This window comes from Corvus moneduloides, chromosome 4 (genome assembly GCF_009650955.1).
Source record: "Corvus moneduloides isolate bCorMon1 chromosome 4, bCorMon1.pri, whole genome shotgun sequence".
Classification (NCBI taxonomy): domain Eukaryota; kingdom Metazoa; phylum Chordata; class Aves; order Passeriformes; family Corvidae; genus Corvus; species Corvus moneduloides.
In genome coordinates, this window is record NC_045479.1 from 65,365,733 (window position 1) to 65,386,567 (window position 20,835).

The 20,835-nt window shown below is 36.7% G+C and overlaps 1 protein-coding gene across 1 annotated transcript in view; it reads right to left on the reverse strand.

The window, feature by feature from the left end:
- Positions 1 to 2,918: 2,918 nt before the first annotated feature.
- Positions 2,919 to 20,835, reverse strand: part of PCLO (piccolo presynaptic cytomatrix protein) — a 327,932-nt gene continuing 310,015 nt past the window's right edge. Inside the window, 3 exon segments of the mRNA XM_032107596.1 lie at positions 2,919 to 8,022; positions 12,493 to 12,638; positions 13,251 to 13,385. Of these exon segments, the coding sequence (XP_031963487.1) occupies positions 7,882 to 8,022; positions 12,493 to 12,638; positions 13,251 to 13,385 (422 nt within the window). The 3' untranslated portion in view covers positions 2,919 to 7,881.

Sequence of the window (20,835 nt, forward strand, 5' to 3'; positions counted from 1 at the left end):
AGAATTTTTCATGTTTGTATGATGAACTAGAGATCTGAATTATTAAACAAAAACCACTAGCGGTTTTTATTAAGCATATGCACATACAGTAAACTCAAAAATTAATAATGTATTGCAATATTTCTTATTAATAAGGAATAAATTAATCAAGGAATTTCTATGTACAAGAGCAGTTAGAATCACAAAACAGTGAAAAGACCACTTTTAGAAAGTCTTGGGGAATTTTCAGTAGGTGTGCCATTGTTTATTGCTTAAATAGTGTACCTTCTCTCATAAAAAGAGGACTGTAAGAATTTTAGGCCCTGCACTAGTTCCATTCCACTTTCACCACAATGTCACAGCTCTTCTTTGGCTGCTTGCCTTTTTCATCCCACTTGTAGCCGCTCGTCCCACTGTCTGTTTCTTTTTGGCTTAAAAGCTCCTTAAGAAGGAGAGATTATGTAGTGTTGTAACCACTGCACTCTGGCTAGCAGGCTGCTGCTCCCTGAGAGCTCAGTGAGGGTTTCCCAGGGCCATGCCATCAGTCGCATCCCGGAGTCCATTTGGGACAGCCCCGCGATCTGGCTCCGGCAGCAGCAGCGTCACAACGCAGTGGGGGTAAAGGAGGCAGAGAAGGGTCTCTCATGAGGGTGTGAGATGGCTTTAATCACATCTTGTCCCAGCAATGCTCCGAGGTAGAGCGACAGCGTGGTCCGGGTGCAGGGTGCTTTTGTCAGAGGCCCAGGGGCGGTCCCTGGGCGGGGCTGGGGTACAGAACAAATGGGGAGAAACCGAGGGAGTGGCCAAGGCTGGGGAGGGAACAGGGGGAACATCACAGAATGAGGGGGTTAACAGGCTACCACAATGTAGGGCTGTGCAGTAACTTGGGTCTCTGTGCCTTTGCCCCACTAAAGTCTTGCACTGCAGCCTGACCCTATTTTGGCACGCAGTTGGCCCAGCCTGCTGCATCAGATTATTTAATATCAGTTGTAGGAATTCACATCTGCCTTTGTGAGCTGCATGGTTTTCCCATAAGCTCATTTGTCCTCACAAGGCTCCTCTAGATAGCAAGGACCCTACCAACATTGATCCCAGCTCCCAATATGCTGTCAGTGTCTTCTATCTTTATCTTAGCTGTGGCTGCTGAACTGCAAATACCAAGAACTTTCTGAGATTTGACAGTCTGTGCTGAGAAAAAGATTATATTTTGCTTTTTCCTTTGTGCTTAAAAATCTTATCTGATACTGTATCATCTGAAGATCCTGATACAGTAAGTGGAATTCTGAAGGACACCGCAATATAGATCATTTGGAAAGGTCAAAGTAATAGCCACTCTATTCCAGCTAAATGGCCAGCCTGTTCAAATTAGAAGCTATCCTTCTGCTGTCAGACCTACAGTGTCTGAGTCCTTGTCTGCAAACAAATATACCATTTTAGCTATGCTGATATAGATAAATCATCTAACTCTCTATATATATCTCAGTAACTTCTCTGTATATGAATTTTAAGTCCAGCCTATTTTAAAAACATTCCATAAACTTCCCAATTCCCAGTGTCACATCATATCTTCTAAGTTAAACCCCGCAAATAGCAATGTGAGGAAATAACTCATGCATGCTCTGTACTTTATTGAATGATCTGAGTAAGTAAACACATTATTTTTGTTAAATATTTTTAATTATTTAAAAATTGCATATTATTTAATCATTCTTTCTGTGTTTGTGAAGTGACACTGGGATTTTCTCTCTGTAAACTAGTTTCCTGGAGATACATTCAGATAAACCTACAGCTTCCACAACAGATAATTCCAGTTAGCTCTCTCTCCCTTAACATTTCAAAAATGCTTTCTAACCATTTCCAGAGGGCCAGTACACTGAACAGGGGCTTCCTCACCAAAATAAAAGAGGATGCAGAAAATTTGAGCTGAGTGTGGGGTGAAGTGTTTGTTGTAGTCATTGTTGTAGTCAAACTATTTTCTCAGGGAGAAGTCATACCTTAGTGATTGAGGCAGGCATTGGGAAGACGAGTTTTTTTTTCCTGATGGGCATTAATAGAAGTCAGCCTGTGTCAGTGCTGTAGCAAACCAGCTGATGTGAAAAAGGACACCTCTATTCTTGAGTCATCCTCAAAGCTGTTGCCTATTTCTCACTACATTTTTTTTTGAGAAAAGAGCATCAACTGACAGAAAAAAAATCCAGTCTATATGTTCCAGATGCCAGACTGTAACAACAATTTATTTCACTTGGGGATCATGGTTTTGTTTATTTTTTTTTAATTATTTGTATCAAATAGGGAAACTATGCAAATATAATGAATATAGATCTAGACATGGCTCAAAAATACAGTCTCAATGGGAAAGCACCACAGATGTTCTACTAGTAAGGTAAAATTCAGAAGTGATTGCTGAAAGAAAATGATTTCTTTTTTATAATAAAGTCCAAAATGTATTGTTCCTGGAAACCTTCGTTCTGCTGGAGGAAAAACCCAGAGAAGATTCTTCTAGGATTTATCAGAATCTTTCTTATTATGCCTCCATCAGGAACTTACAGGGATACAGAGTTAGGCTACATTTTTAATTCACCTTTTCTTCACATTGAAGAGACAAACCCCTGGGTATTCCTAAACTGTGCTGATGTATGCATATATATTTACTGCCCATATAGGTTGCCAGATATGAAACTGTATGAAGATATCAACAAGCTGAATGTGATTCTGGTTCTGACTTGTTTGGAAAAAAGTTCTGAGGACTGAGCCATTCTTTATTTCAAGGTGAAGTGTGGGACATGAGTGATACCTTGGGAGATGTGCTAATGCTGAAATAGGACAGAAGAGTACAGGCAGTGTGTAGAGCATTTCCATGAAACCACTGTGGTAAACAAATGGGAAATTTAAACCAGTAAAATAGGTTTTCATGTTAATTAGGAAAAAGAAACCAAACCAGATATTTTAAATATTTATTTGTCAGACTGGGATAACAGCCTTTATAGAGCACAATTTGCATAAGTTCTCAAGATACATCCTGTATACAATCACAAAACCATGGCATGGATTTATACATAAAGTGAAAACTGGGACAGATTTACAAGCATTTTTATACAATTCTCATACTGCTTGTTTCAGTTTTTACAACTTTAAGAACAAATCTGTTTTGTTTTCATTTTTCCTGATGATTCTGAAAGCAAAATGAAAATTAAAAGAAATTCAAACCGAAATGAATATCAACAAACCACCACCTACGCATGCAACATTCACTGTGGAAACATTACATTTGCCCAAGGACTATTCTTTTTTTTTTGTTGTTTTTGCAGGGGTTTTTTTGGTGTTTTTTGGATTTTTTTTAAACATTGTGTCTGCTGTACACGTTGTCTGTAGCATGACAGCACACACGTTAGTCAGCCGTTGTTGAGCACCTGAGCACATCACTGAACATCTATAAGATACAATCAAATAAGGACACACTCACATGCTTGGATGTCAAATGGAATTAGTAATTTAAACTCAGTCTGTTTTACAAAAATGTATACTTATTTACAGGGTAACAAATTAAGAAAACAACTCTCGTCAAATCATCTAGTTTTAATTATGGATATCTATATATATTATAACTTTTGAGCTCATCAATATATTTGCGTATTAATTTTTTCAAAATAATAAAACAGAACATATAGAAAACATTAAAATGTTTCTTATGATTTAAAGAGAGAGTATCCGGTTTCACTTATTCTTTCTATTTTCTTTCTAAAGGCAACATGTATTTATAAAGAGCCATTCATCTTACATGTCAAGTGTACTGAAAATTCACAAGGCATGTAGGACTAGAGTTTAAATATAATGTAGGTGGATACTTATGCTAAATTTCCTCTCTGTTTCATTACCTTTATAAGTTACACTCACAAATTTTCTCTGCTATTCACATAGGTATGTACATATCTAGATATATACTCAAATAATGAATCTGGGACATTCAACATCGTAGCAATGAAAATAAACTAGTTAAAAATAGTGTCAGTTATGATTCAAATAATAATTTAAAAAAATACTATTAACATCTTTATGATATCTCCATGAAACTAAATACTAATTAAATAATCTCTATTGGGCTCACACTAGCTTACAATATAATAGATGTCTTCTTTTTCTTCATCATCATCCTCAAAGTATGAATCAATATCAGCTGGTTACCAGCTACCATATCCCACAACGTAACCATGCAAACACCCATCATCCAGAAAAATAACTCAAATATTTCCTAGGTCTTAATTTAAAGCCAGTTCAAGTCAACAGGTTGATTGTTACTGACTTTTACTGGTTTTTGTTTCTTCCACACAGGATCCATGTAATGTAAAACCATGGGTAATAATAAAGAAGCAGCACTCATTGCCCCTGGATACTATCCCTTTAAAATGTAATGATAAAGAACTAGCTCAACATTCATCATAGAAACTCTCATGTCTAGTTTTAACCTGGAAAAAAAAAGTGGCTGTTTGCTGCTCATTGTATGCATACTAATAATAATGATAATGTTATAAATCCCTGTCATTTGTAAACACACACACTGTGCTTTTGCTCATACTTCAGCTTGTTTCCACTATACAAGGCCTTGAACTAAGAAGCAGCTTCAATTTCAGTTGTCTCAGCAGATTTATGCATTAAAAGAGTTAAAATGCCTCTGCTGTTGCCTCCCTGCAATATGTATCTTCAAAGCAATCGTAGAAATGTATGAACTCATTGATAATCCATCACTCAGAAATGATAAAAGCTGTTGCCACATCTAAGCACTTTTGGCCAGATAAAAGAAATAAAAATTAATGAGGAAAAAAAAAAATATACTGAGATATATACAAAACGGTAAAAAAATACTAATAGTCCTTGTTTGATTATTTTTTTAAAAAACATTGTCACGAGAGTTTTTCCTGACTTCATTCATAAAACAAACAAACAAACAACATAAAAAGAAACTATGCATTCAAACATGAATCTGTGTTGCATAGAGTGATTTCAGTACAACCTAGAAATTTGGTCAAAAAAAGGAACTTGGCACACTTTGGTAGCATTCTCTGACATCTGAATGATGCTGCCTCAGAAAGCCGAGTGCAGAAGCCCAGGTCTGACCCACACCCACCCTGGGTGACACCCTAGGAGCCCTGTCCTTGCTGCAGCTGGCCGAGGCAGCGCCACGTTCCTCACAAACTCTACTCTTTGTGTTTCATGTCAGGAGTCCAAAACTGCCATTTCAACATGCACAAACATTTTGTGTGTTGCTCAGAGAACCAAAGTCACTTGAATTAAACCAGCTGCCCACAGCTAATTATCCTCAAAGGCAGCTGTTCCCTACAGCCGCAGCTATACTACCCAACAAAAGTATTCCATAAAATATTGGCCACATTTGTATGTGTGTGAGAGCAAAGCACGCCTGTCCACTTTCTCAATTAAGAATGATGATTACAGGCTTCCAGTAAGGCAGCCAGATACTGCTCGTTCCTCTCAGAAATCTCCATAGCAACTACCAGTGAGACTTGCTGCCTTTACAGCAAATCTTAGCAAGAACAAAATCGCCAGCAGTTTGCACAAAATTGCACACCTCATGTCTTGTACTTCACACGGAATTTTTTTTTTTGCAGATCTTTTTTCAAAGTACAAACACAGTATAGTCATCAGGAATGCAAGATAACCCACCAAGAGAGCAACACGTATGTCAAATGTATCCAGGCAGGATTTTTTGGTTCAATCGGGGATTTTTTTCTTTGAAGTATTTTCTTATAAAAACATACACAACATCAAAACATATAGAATTTTTACAATAACTCCAGAGGACTGCTCTTAAAATATATGAGAGATAGGGTATACATATACTGGTGAAAGCATAAAATTCAACATTAAAGCACACATCCTACTTCCACTGTCAGTGATGTTGTGTTTTTAAGATAGCTAATAAGATTTTGGTAAGATTGCTCTTCTTGCAAGTTAAGCAGGTTACGAGCAGGTTATGAACAACAGGAGTTTCCTTGGTGTGTGTAGAATTAATATCATCTCTATATTTCTTCTCATGTTCCTGTTCCATGATGATATTTTAAGTTGATAAAGATAAAACAAAAACTGTATGTGGGAAGTGTCACCAGATTAAATGGTGTAGCTTTTTCACAGTCAATCCAATTGCTCAATAACCTAAACTTTATTTTTCCTTTTTCTAAAAGGCATATAATATTTTTCCAGAAGAATATTCTCAGCTGCTCTTGCACAACCTGTGGAAGTGTACTGCGTATATTCAGAAAATATAAGACAATGTACATTGAATAATTTAATGAAAACTGAAAAGTCTTTTTTGGGCAAGAAAAATAAAAGTCTTTCTTGGGCAAGAAAAATAAATGTCTGACATGTATAAATCTGGTCATTTTCTTTTTAAGTATGCAAAGGTCATGAGATCATATTTCCAGGGAAACTACTTTTTATTGAAGCTGTGAAATATTAAATGAGTTCTGAGTAACATGGGAGTTAGTACCATTGATTCTTGGGTTTTAAAGAAATTGATATACTTTTAGGAATAGGAGAAAAAGCTCTCCCTTCTTCAAACATGGTTCAAGGGAAAATGTAACAACCAGACTAAGCCATGTCAGGCAGTAGTTTCTTCACAAGGGAGCTTACTGCTTGCCTTTGAATCCGTGAAAGGGGACTTCAAGCATGGAAGTGCTGACACAGCCTGAAAAGTTGCAAGTTGCCTTCCTGTTTACTTGCCTGAGAAGCCATGCTGTTGAGTGGATTATACTCAGACATTCACCTGAGATAGCAAGAGGATATTCTTCATTCTAATGCAGCTGCACTCAGTCAGGAACTGCCCTGCTGTCTCTTCCCCTTAGATTTCTAGCGTGCCCCTAGTGTTGATACAGAGCCCTGCATCGAGAGGGTCAGTGTTGGCATGGTGGGACTGCTGCTCCAAAGTGCCCACAAAACAGCCTAGAATTCATTGTCTCTCTACAGTTTCAGAACAAGACTGGTTGCTGAAAAACATAAGGACTAGTTGAAATAACTGCATTAGTCCCAGTGCTTAAGTCTCTTCATTCTCAAACTGATTTAGACTTTCTGATTCAAAGGGTGGGGTGAAGTACAGTGTCACTGACATTGAAACAGCATTTTTTCTTTTTGATGTAGTGTGGTTTATTACCTGTCCTTTCTCCTTAAAACCACATCCCAAGGTATAGACAGTTCATATAATTTTATTCATTACATTCTAGGAGAGTGGTTTATAGCCATTTTTAACACACAGAAACAAATGAAACAATCAGATCTGATTATCCACAGTATAGTTTTTGAAGGAAAAAGAAAGAAGGAAAAAAGTAATGTAAAATAACATTACCACTCTTGCAAACATCTTGCAGTTTGTGTCAAGTGGCATAATCTCACTACAGCAAATTATCAGATATCCTAAGGTGCAGAGGAGCAAGTTTTGCACTTTTGATAAGTGAGATTTGGAAAGTCAGTCACCCTAGCTGCTTTTGCATAAAATGATCTCCTTCTGGTTGCACAGAAAACCAGACTGTGCTTCCCATCACACTACCTCCAGCTGCAGCCGAGCTCTGTGTTAGCACCTGCCTCCAGCCTTCATCATTTCCTTCACAGTTACTCTCTTCACAAAGAGTCCAACAACATGGAGCCCTCATATCAGTCTTCATTTCAAACAGCCTCACTTTAACTTCTGGGCCCAGATTTTCTTCTCCTTTTGCTGTATTTTGCAGCAAAAATAAGTGTACTAGCCCTCATTTAAGTGTGCTTTGTAGCCCAGAGACTGCTCTTTTCTACTTTGTATCTGAAAGACTAGCTAAACACAATGATATCAAACTATATTCTTGAAGTGATGCTGTTTAGAGCAGACTCTGCATGTTTTGTGCCCTAAGCAGACAGCTCTGCTCAGTGTGTTTGTGTGGAGCTGACCAACAGTTTGTGCCAGTTTACTATTCTTTTCCTTAGATCCACTTTGTCAAGCCAGATATAAGCTTCTCCAATCAGTGTCTTTTTCATAAACTTCCCTCCATTGGAGACAAGCAGAATCTGTGAAAATAATAATAATAATAATAATAATAATAATAATTCACTCATGTGCATAGTAACATAATACTAGCAAAACATGAAAGATCCAGAAATGTTGAGCTCAAATATGCTATGCACAGTAAAGAAACACTGATCATAACTTTTTATATAGAGTCACCCCCTCACAAAAAGCCCTGTGAAAATTGAATCTTCTCTCCCTTCTGTTTCCCTATCGTGAGACATAGCAATTAGAAGATGACAATCTTGAATGTTAATGAGCAATTTGTTTACCTGCTGGTTGCCAAGGATGAGCATAAGTCAAGTTTTAAGTTACAAGACAAAGCTCTGTGCAGGTGAAGTACCAGATCTTGTTAAGTCTGTGGAAGTCTGATGAAGACTGGGTGTTCAAGGCTCTCTGTGAAATGTCATCCAACCACATATTTTCCAGCTACAGAGGTTTGTGCCATGCGAAAAATACACTTTTCTTAAGGACTTGTCTCATTCTGTGGATCTATAGGTTCATTATACATGTTTCTAAGAAAATGCATTTCATAATATGTATAATTCAGGGCATGAGCTATAGTTACACATTCAGAAAAAAATTAGCTTTTCTTGATTCTGAGTAACTGAATTAACAAGCACAATGTTTTGTTGTTTGGTTTTGTTTTCTTTTTATTAAATTTCTAAGTTTTTCAAAAAGAGAAAGAACTAATGAAGATTTGCATTTCCATGACAGGATTAGCAGCAGGTTTGTAATATTTACAGTTACTGAGCAGACATCAACAAGCAACAAGAAAGGGAAGTAAATGATAGCAGGAGGAGGCTGTCAGTCTCTGTGTGAACCAGCAGGAGAGAAAATAGGGCATTTTGTTGTTTGGTTTCAAAGATCTAGTCTAGAAGAAAAATGACAGGACACAAGGATTTTGTACTCTGCTGAAACCACATGGCAGTAGACATGTAACAGAACTGTAGAAGAACTAGAATTTCCCGTATCAAGAACGTCAAAATTTTTGAAAATTTTCCATTCCGATTTGGAAAGCAAAGTAAAAAATGCAAACTTTACATTACAAATAAAATAAATTTCAAAAGGGAAGAAATTTACAAAAGTTTTCCTGAATAGGCTTCCTACTTCCTTGTCCAGTTTTGATATCAATTGGCTACCTGGACAGCTTAGACACCTAATGGCTATTAGTCAACAGGTTTGAGAAGGGAAAACTCTTAGGCACTGAAATATTAGGAAACTCCATTAATCAGAAAAGGTGTCCTTGAGGAAAATAGGCAGCCTGCCTCCACTGCTGATGGCTTTCTAGGTCCCTAGGTTCAGTGTTTGCTGAAGAATGGACTGCCCAGAAGCTGGAAAACCAAACCAGAACATCTGTGAAATATGTTCTTCGGGGTTTTTCTGATTATTCTCGCTTAGGACATTATGAATTTCTAATTGCAGTGAGCCACAAGCCAGAAGCTTAGTGCTTTCCAGAAGGGTCGCAGGTGAGTTGCCAAGAAACAGGGAAATCAGAGAAGCAAGGAAAAAACTGCCAGGGCCTGAGGAAAGTGCCTGTCTTAAACCTGCCAAAATGTTTTCCACAGAATGTTTTCATTCTGACACAATTAACAGTTTTGGGACTGAAAAAAATATATCCAATTTTTCATTAGTTCTGTCCTCTATCCTTCTCCCACATGAACCCTGGGGTCTATCTTCTCTGGCTCATCTGTCTCTCATCCTTGTTTATTCTCTGCTCCAGACCTCAAATTCCAGTCTTGTTGTCCTGGATCAATTAGTCTTAGTTTCTGAACCCCAGGGTTTCTGGGTTTTTTATTTATTCCCATTACTCTGTACCAGACAATTCAAGCTTTTCTTTATTTTGGTTGGTTTTTGTTTTTTGGGTTTTTTTTCCTCAAAAGCCAATGGTCCCATTTTTATGGCAAATATTCCCAGCACTTGCTGCTGATTTTTAGACTGTCTTAATTTCTGCCTCTGGTTAGTTCTCATAGCTCTTTACATTGTACCTTCTATTATTATCATGTTTGATCTCACTCCCTTTCTATGATCTTACTTTCTTCCATCATCTTCCAATTTAATTTTTGTTCTATAAATTCTGGTTTTGTTTCATTTCCCTCTCCCCCAGATCTCTTTTGACTGTGTCCATGTCTTTGGTCCTAAATGTTCATTACTCAAATCCAGCATTCAAATCACCCAGGTTCATGCTTTGCCAGAGGAACAAATCGACTGCTAAGCTTGAAGAGCACATAAAAACAGATGCACTGAGTCAGATTACAGCTCTCTCCAGGCAAATATTTTGCTTTCAAAAGTGCAGAGGGCAGTGTATTAGGCAGAATATAAGAACCAGGCAATTAAGTATTGACATTCTCTCAAAATACCTAATAAGGTATGTGGACCATTGACTTCCTGACTCACAGGTAGTAAGTCTTTTATTTAACAGAATTTGATGTCTTTCGTCCATAAATTTCTCCTATAATTTTCTCCAGCTACTTTTTCTATGAAAAAATTTAGCACTCACAATATATAAAGGCAATCCATTTGACAGCTCAAAATCCAATTTTCATGAAGCAGAAACACTTTTCCTTTGTTTTAAACTTGCTCCTTGATACTTTTACGGGATAATTTTACAGCTTTCATTCTCTTTCTTAGCTCTGGTGTGCAGCATCGGCACATATCATAGAATCATAGAATCATAGAATCGTAGAATATGCTGATTTTAAAGACATAAATCAGGATCATAAAGTCAAACTCCTGGCCCTGGGAAGGATACCCCAAGAATCACATTGTGTGCCTGAGAGTGTTGTCCAAATGTTTCTTGAACTCCGTCAGGCTTGGTGCTGTAACCACTTCCTGGGGAGCCTCTTCCAGAGTCCAACCACCCCCTGGGTGAAAAACTTTCTCCTGATATCCAACCTAAACCTCCCCTTACTCAGCCTCACGCCATTGCCTCAGTTCTGTCACTGGTGACAACAGTGAACAGATCAGTGCCTGCCCTTCTGCTTCCCCTCAGGAAGGTGTTGAAGAACACAATGAGGACTCCCCTAAGTCTCCTCTTTATGTGACAGAGTTCCAGGGGAAATGTTGTCAAGTCTCAGGCTAACTGTTCCTATGGATATGTCCCTCACTATCTCCCTCCTAAAAACTTGATGGATTATTTATCTGTAGGATTCTGTGAATTCTTTACTGGCCTACCCTATATGGTTTCCTCTTCAAACCACCACTGGAAGCAAATTTTTTACAGGAGCTCTTAAACTTTGGCAAGACTTTATTGACCACTTTGGCTTTCCCCAGAAAATGTAACCCTTAAACAGCCTTTTGTTGAGTCTATCAAAACAATAAGATGTTAGGACACCTTAAACCAGGAAAAACACTATCTATTTTTGGGTGTCTTGTTTTTGAAGTAACATCCATTTTGACCGTGATATTACTGACACAGGCAATAAGCCTAATGTAGACACTTAGATAATCCAGACTAACTTTAGTCACCAAAATGCAGCTGTCTTATTCAGGCTGCTCTGACAGATTTAAAGGTATGTAAAGTGCTGATATGCCCAACAATGTCTTCCACTTAATTTTAAGGTTGGCCTGCAGATACCCCTTGAATTGTTTCCCTCCACTGACTGGAGAGAGCCTGAATATATGGCTTACACTTGTTTTCTCCTAATGTGAAAATAAATTTAAGTAGGAAAACTGAATCCAACCTGTCCAAAAATCCACAAGTCTGGCCATATGACCAAATCTGTCGAAGCAAGTAAAACACAGGAGAGGGACTATTCCTGAACCAGTTCCATGCATCATTTGATGTATAACAGACTGACAAAAAGTCAACTCCATTGCAAATGTACCAGAGAATATCAGCCTTGGCATAATCAATAATTCTCAGTGTCTGAGATTATGATTATTGTATCAAATTCTAGGTACCACAACTTTTAAAGAAGTTGGAGAACTGGACAGAATGATAAAATGTTTAGGCATTTAGGCAAAAGGACATATCAAAGAAATTTGGTTGACTTAGCCTTGAAAAGTAGAGAGAAGATATAAGATAGCCTTTCAATGTAAAACCTTTTTTTCTTAATTAAAAAGAAAGTGGATCAGTTTTCCTCTGTACTTAGTGAGGATACTTAAGGATAAGTGAGCTTAATTTAAAAATATGATCTATTTAATTTTGATATTGCACTGAAGTTTCTAAATACATAGAAAATTATTCTTGGAAGGCATGTATAACTCTGTTCTCTGGGGGATTTTAAGAACAGATCACGCCTAAAATTTTCAGGCCTGATCTATAAATACCCCTCCTCTGTGTGGTGTGACGGAGTAATCCATCTTTTAATGTCTCCTCTAGCCTGATATTTCCATTATTATATAACTGTGTTACTTTCTTTGTAGTTTTCTCTTTTCAGCAAACAACTGGGGTAGAAGATCGAGCTCAAATGCCCATAGCACAACACAGACAACATCCAAAATTAGGATTTAATAAAATGCAGAATTACCTGAAGAGAATGCCCAGCAGGACTCAAGCTAAATCTAAATGTTTCATTGAATGAAGGCTCTCGGTCATGCCTGCATACCCTGGTTTTCTTCTTAATTACTCTCTTTTGGGTAGAGATATTGACAACATACAGCTTCACATACAGGTCTGGGGAAGAATAGTTCAATGTATTAAATACAGAAGCTTTTAAATAATCATTGTTCTTAATGATTTCAACAGAGGGGATTTTTTGTGAAAAAATGACAATTTACAAAGTCATACTCTGTTCTTGTTCACATGGTGTAGAAATGGACCCACCCCACTAAATCCAAGAGAATTACTTTTTGTTTATAATGCTGTTATTGAAAGAACAAATACCTTGATGTCTTCATCGATGTATGAAAATACCATTGTAAGCATGAGATTTTAGTTTTCAAAAAGCTTTTTCATAAAAATACAATACTTTACTAGTTATACCTGTTCTTTGATAACCTAGGGATTTATAATTTTTACTAAAATTAAAAGTAGATTAATTTTTAAAAATAAGAAGTAAATTAAAAAGAGGATTAACTTCTGAGAGTTAATTTGCTTCTCAAAATGTTTTTACTTTCATTAAAGTTGCTCATAGGAGAAAAGAAGCACTTCAAAAAGAATCCTGTAGAATATGTCATCCTGGCTAAGAAGCAATTTTCTTTTCCATTTTAGTGAGGATGTTAAATGACTTAAGATGCAACCTCTTAATGCTTTCAAAGTATCATGAAGCTGTTTTCTTAGTGATACCTGGTAGATGATCTGGAGATTTAAATTTGTATGTGATATTTCTGCACTGAAGGATTTCTACTATCAGTTGTTCTCCATCTGTCTTCATTTCCTTCTTTAATGCAATCTTGATTTCACCCATGACCTGTGTTTTACCTGGAAAAGCAGAAAAAGCAACCCTCATTAATGTAAAAGGAAATGGAATGCATTTTTTGACTTGGAGAGAAGTAAAATTTTCTGCTGGTTTTTTTTGTTTTGTTTTTTTTTAGTTTGGGGTTTGCTTTTGCTTTTTTTCCCCTTATAGTTTTTATAGCTATACTTAGAGCTTATAGTTTTTAGTCAAGAGTGTAAGGATAATATACAGTTTGGATGAGCAAATGGTAGGTACATGCAGTACACTTGTATAACTAGATTATATGCTTCAGAATGCATTTGCCTCAGTGGAGCTTTTTTCCCAAGAATAGAAATTTTTCTGGGAGTCATTACAAGTCACATAACGGTCACTGCAATTCACCTTTTCAGAAACATTTGCTACAAGATTCTGAAGTTATCTCGTTTTAAAAAAAAAAAGTAAGAAAAGAAGAAAGAGAACATTCAATAGAGTGTTAAAAGTAAGATATTCAAAGGCAATAAAGTAAGTCTGGTGAAGTCAGCATTTCATTTCACCTTCCTACATACATGGAGCAATATCATTCACAGAGTTTAAAGGGAAGTGCTTACAGCGACCTTTAAAAGTAAAGGTAATTTCCCTACTTATGTGGGCAGAAATACTGGCCCATTATTTCCACATTTTATGGATTTCGCTCTAAATCAGTTCATAGATGGAGAGAAGGCACAGAAAGAAATGTAGACAAAGCTATTTTGCCTTTTCTCTTCCTGTCCTCCCGCAAGCCTTTACAGAAGCCAGGCAGAGCGGAGCACGGCTACGTCTTCTAAATGCATGTGGTGGTGGGAGCAGAGCATCCTCAACTCAATTCTCTCTATACTAACATCATCTTGCAGTGCAGTTGTGCTTCTCTATCTATTGTCCTGCTACTGAAACTATGAATTCACCTTCCTCTTCTCTTTAGACATTAGTTCAAAAGAAAACAAACCATAAAGCCCCTGGGATTCTTTATTACCTAGTTTCTGGTGCCAGCAGGCTTTAACACTACTGGCAATTCTAGAAGCTTGTGCCAAGATGTTTTAAGGTGCAAAGCAATTCTGCAGAAAGTAAACAATTATGATACATCTGGAGAAGGTTCTCGATTAAGTAGTATTAAGTTGCCAAGTGGCATGTGGAGATTACTTCCTGTATCACAAATGTATAACCAAATTTGAATAACTCCCTCTAAAAATGACAGCTTCTTTTTCACAGTTGTCAATTCACAGAGTTCACAGTGGTCTGAGCTGGACACGAATGTTCTTTGGTGTGAGAGAAATAAACTTCCTCAGGGTGTCATGGGATTGGATAACCCCAGGGTTTGCATTGATAGGAATAAATAAAAATATACAGCAACCAATCACAACCTTTTGTGTTCTTATATAAGTTTAGAAAACATCAGTCATAAGTGATGTGAGAATGGAACTGATTGCAGGTATTTTGGTACATTGGATGATGATAAATTCTACAATACAACTCTGAAAAAGCGATATTGCATATCTTTTTAAGAAAGTACTAATAGGGTTTCCCAAGGAAGTGAAAAATAATTTTTAACTTGAGCAGTAACATTTCTCTCAATAAAAATTATTTTCAGATGAAAGAGGTGCAAAACAGGATTATCACAGTGGCAGGAAACCATATAGCAAAGCACTAAAAAAAATTACTAATTTAGCTCAGGAAACAAAGAGTGAAAACAAGACATTCAACTGATGCCTTTTCCTGGTCTTAAAATGAACAGTCAAACATGGTTAGAAAGGAAAAAGGGATTTTACCTTGGTATTTATTTTAGGGATCTTTAGGTGCATTACATCCATGTTGAATGCACCGCAATGCACACCCTCAAAAGATCTGGTATAATATTATAGGTTTTACTAATTAGCATATCTATCAAAAATTCCCCAATGAGAGGCTTGAATGAGCCCCCCCTCCCTGAGGAACCTTCCCCTGGATGGTTCTTAGTTTACAGAATGTGTTCTGGAGAGGACCTTGGGGTCTGGGGCACACTGATCCCCTAACTACGAAGCTTCTAAAATGTTTGGTCTCCTTGCTGAACAAACAAGTACAAGAATGAAGGCAAAAAAGCACTAAGAATACAGAAGTTGTAAAAAGGTATAACAGGGGTATAAAAGAAAAGGCAAAAAATCTTCATGGCATCACTACAGCCATATGCTAGAGTAAAAATTGAAAAGGATAAGAAATATTTAAGCTGAAGTAGTGTGATATTTTACCTGTTTCATATATATCAAATTCACACTTACTGATACACCACAGGAGGAACACAGTCAAGCACAGCATCATTGTGTTCATTTTTGCAACATGCCAACTCTAGGCAACCAATTCTTAAATATATCTATATCTATACATATGTTTAAATACATCCGTGGTTTATTTCAGGACTGCACACCTCTTTTTGGGGGACCATATTTATTAATAATTCATTAACAATTAAAAGATGGTGGTTATTAACTAAACTGCTAAAAGGTATTTGAGAAGTCAAGGAGTTTAAATTTGCTGTGGTGGTGGCAACACCAAAGCTGTTATTCTTGTAGGACTGTCACACTCTGCATTGTAAAAGGTTAATTAACTGCAGCTCTAAATCACAGGATGTGTCATCTTCATTGTTGTTGTCAGTTCCAGAGATTGATAAGCATGGATTGTGCTCCCATTCCCTTTTAATCAGATGCCTGCTGTCAAACAGAATTACCCAAGACAAAAGTAAGTAGTTGCCTCCATCACTCCGTGTTATCAAGGCTAATTCAGCAATGCATTAAATGAGCAAGTAAATCTCACTGGAGAATGGCAGGCATTTTATTCAGTTCAATTGTCTAAATGTAAAGTTCTGAGATAATTAGCACTTTTATCTTAGAATAAGTTGAATTGCTTTCTGAGGTTGACTATGTCTTTTCACATAGATGGATAATGCATGAGTAGGTTAAACATGGAAATTTAAATATGAGATATCTAAATGCTGCTACTTGATAAGCATCATACTTGAGTAATTTCCTGAATGGATGCCAGATGGCCAGAAAACAGAATCAGGAAAATATATAAACTGACATTTTATTTCATGATTGTGTATAAATTGGTATGGGCTTTTCTGATCCAGAGGAGCGACTGGGGGGTGCTGAAGCAGTGGAATTAAACATAAAATACAAGGGGAAAAAATATTAACAAATATTTCCCAGCATTTTTCTTTCCAAATGTAGTTTATAGATTAAATTATTGTTTAAAAAGTAGTAGGAAATGCTCTTCTGGAGCTTCAGGAGTCAGACACTTTATGGTGAAAGATTTTATATCAGAGGAAGGTCCTTCTAAACAGCTTCCAGTGACATTGGCCTACTGAAGAGATGCATAATTTCCTTAGGTCTTTTTCTGTTTTGATACACAGAGAGATTAAATTAATGTGCCCCTGAGGGCTCTGTACAGTGTTTATTGGTAGAATAAAGGAATTGTTTTGATGTACTTCACTACTGTTTGTCTCATAGATATCTAATTACTTGGACTTGGATAATTATTTCTAACATGGTGTAATGAGAAATAATATATTCCAGAATCAAGCTACTCAAATACTCCTATGTAGCTCTATTTCTTAATCAAACAAAATCTTGTATTCAGCTATATTAGGATGTGCTTGTAATATTTAGAGAGTTAGAATATATAGCACCATGTCATAAAATCTAAGCAATCTGAGATTCCAATCCAAATCTTGATAACTTGATTCAAAAAAGGAAAAAGTTACCACTTTAAAAATATGGGGCATGATTAAAGAGAACACAAAAACATGGGTTCTGTCACAAGACACATGTTCCCTAGTAGCTTCCTGTGATCTTAGATTTCATCTCTCAGAGGTGGAGTTAATAACATCTACTTCTCTTAGAGTTGTTTGGATTTAGTATTTGTGATTGGGTTTTCTGTGAAGACAGAGACTTTGATTGTGTAAACATAGACAGGACTTTGGTGTGTGATCCTAGGGGAAAACAGAAAGTCTTAGGAAGGCTGAAGAAGACTTTGCCACAGTCAAGAATGTCTCCACAGTAACCCATGAAACTCATACAGACATAATTTTCTGTCTAACACAGTGCTGTTGTAGCAAGAAATATGTTTCTGGTGGATTCCTTTAACACTATTTTAAGAATCAGAAATTCATTGTCCAGCAGACAGCTGTGCTTCAGACAAATATATATATATAGCATATATATTTCAGTATTAGAGCTAAGCAAACTCCAACTGAAAGTAAAGCAAAAGTATTCAGTATAATTTTAAAAGTACATATATCAAGGAGTTAAAATGTAGCCAAAACCTTCCAATCTTTTTTTAAGCAAATCTTTCTCTCTCCTTTATTTTTTATATTTTTTTTTCTTTTACCATCACACAAGTTACTTGTAGTACCAGCTGTCTGTATTCATGATGTCTTTCATCCTCTTGCTGGGGCATGAGCTACTGACAAAGTTGTGCAAAATAATGAATAATCTTCATAAACAATGCTTCCCAAGGTTTACAGGCTCCAAATTTTTCTGTCCTTATGTTTTTTTTTTTTTAAATTTCCTTCTTTTTGTGTTTTACCTTTTGCATACATATTGCTTTCTCCATGAAAATTGCCAGTTTTCTCTTGCAGGCTGGTTTTATATTAATTTTTTCTACAGTAAGAAAAAAATCAGGCATCTAATACAGTTTTAACTACCACTTCCTCCAGTCTCACAGTGCTTTAAATAGATGTTGGGATTACTACCGTGGATCTGTCTCAATAAATATGAGGTTGAATATATTCATGTTCTGAGATTTGTTGCTCCTCCTGCAACTGGATACTCAGTTTGCTCCTCACAGTGCAATCAACAGCTCATGGGACAAACTGAAGCTCAGAGAAAGGTTGTATTTATTTACCTCTGCTCTGAAGAGGAACTGCAGATGCTAAGGGTCCCTAGTATGTGTTCTTTTCTCTAATCTGCCTATGGAAAGGCTAGGTGGTGTTATAAAAGAAGGACTCAGTGTTATTATTATTTACTCTGTCCCTTACCTGACACAGGTTGGGACACTGTGCAGGAAGCCATTCTCCTCTGAGATGGCAAACTCTGTTCCACTCCTGATAAATGGCTCCCTCTGGGACACAGGGATGCTCTGTGGTGGGAGCAGACAGGAACCAAAGGAGCTGCTCTCTTTTTTGCTTCCCTCTCCTTACCTTGTATTGTGGACTGCTGAGAACAGATTAAATATTAGGAGATGAGCTAAGAAGGTCTTTCATTAATATCTCCCAGTCTCCTTGGATGTGATGCACAATTGTGTGATGGGGGAGAGGAACAGAACTTTAGCCTGCATGCCCCAAATCCTTATTTTAAGATGAAACAAAATTGTTGTACAGAATGTATTTTGAAAACAGAGAAAGTCTTTTGCCTCTTGAGATTTTGAGGTGTGGAATATTTCCCACAAAAACTCTGTTCCATTTATTGGTCATTCTGTGTGTGCCTCCCTTTCAGAGGTATTATTCATCTTTTTGAAAGAAAAACACAAAACAAAACAAACAAAGGAACAAAAAACCCCACCAAAAACCCCCCAATTTTAACTGTACATTGATACCATATGTAAAAACACTTGATCTGAAGTAATGTGATGTGTGGGAAAATAACACTGATACTTCACAATATGCTCAAATATGAAAAATAAAGGCATGTACTTGTACCAATCCAGTTTCAGTCAGCTTTATTTCTGTTGTGTGACTTTCTAAAATGTTGTAGGTTCATGAGGCAGTGGGAAGAGTATAATGAAGGAATAGTGTTAGAGGAGGTGAATCTGAGGAAAGAGTTTCACTAGTATCAGAAGTTGCCCAAACCAGTGACCTAAAGGACAGTATAGGAGATCAGAGCTTTCTCCAGTAATATTTTTTCTTCAGTATTCTAGCAAGACTTGTCCCTGTACCATAGAGATATTCGGATTATAAATGGAGGGAAAATAATGAGACCAAATTTAGGTGATCATAGATTACTCCACAGGTTGATTTCAACTATGAAGATGAACACAGAATACCTGTGTGCATGTGACTGGTAGTAGGCAGAGAGAGAATAAAAATGAGGTGAGGGAAGTCAAGATATTCATACAAATAACCCTTAGTACATCCTACTAGATTATCTTTTATTTGTATCTTCCACTTCTGTGGAAGGGAATTCTTAGGTTCTAAACTGATAATGCTATCAACATCTTCTCTGCAATTCCTTCAAATACCAGATTTCCCCAAATGCTAACTCTGATTTAGAATGACAAACTAATGACAGGGTTAATCATAAGCAAGTGTTTATGTCTAATGCAAACTCCCTAAATGTTCTAGGCAATAGCAAAAACACCTCCTTAAGCTTTTGGTTTTTGGATGGATAAATGCCTGTGGAGGTGCCTGCCTTTTTTTCAGTGATAGTTGAGAGGCGAGTTAATGGCTTCCATTTAGAAAATGGATTTTTAAACAATGAAACTAGGCTAAAAGTACCAAAATTAAAATTTACAGCTCCATATTTTTCCATAACTTTATTGAGAGAAAGCTAAAACGATGGTTGAAATTATTCTTGTGATTTTAATCAAACTTCAAAGATAGGTGCAGCCTAGATCTGAAAGGGGAACTGTGCAGTCTCAGAAGGAAAAACTCTCTTCAACCACCTTTGTTCCCTTTCATCCTCACCATAAATCACTGCCCAAGTCTAAATATATATTCATAGTCTTCACAATTTTAGCATCTTACATAATGAGGCATATCAGACGCTGCAGATTCAGCTGCATAAAAGATGGCTTGCCACAGCACATCTGAAATTTTGATGATGAAAGGCACATTTTGCCCTGGCTTTTTGTATAGACAGTTCATACAAGGAGAAGAAGAAAACTAATATCATACATATAGAGCAACCTGAATCTTGATTATTTAAGTTTATTCTACAGCAGCTTTACTAAGGAGAAAATGTGTTGCTAAAGGAAGAAATAATTTGCAAACTTCATGTTAAAGTCTGAATTTGACATACCCACAATTCAGTAAAGTATTTGCACAATGCTACAATAATCTTTTTGAAACACAGCATAAATATTTTTTTAAAGTAGGACAACTGAGTCTGCACTTTTTTTCCATGTCAGTATGAGAACACAAAATGGGTCTCACCTATACAAAACCAGGGAGGACTTTGCTAGATTTGCTTGGGTTCTCATTTAAAAGATGACAGATTTTAAGCTACTTTCCCTCTCTCGTGGTAAAGACATTTTAAATCTATTTTTTAGTTTTGATACGCAAGTTTTTGAGAGTTTGACAGTATAGTCTGAAATGACAAAATCCCTTCTGAGCCAGCCTTCACTTTCTGTGTTGAAATAATGAAAAATTTTACACCTTCTCACTCTGAATATAAATACAAAGATGTGAATATCACAACAGATTTTATTTATTCTTTGTGTCCACTTGATTTTGAGAAATTAGACATTCTGGCTTGAAACACTAGAAATCAT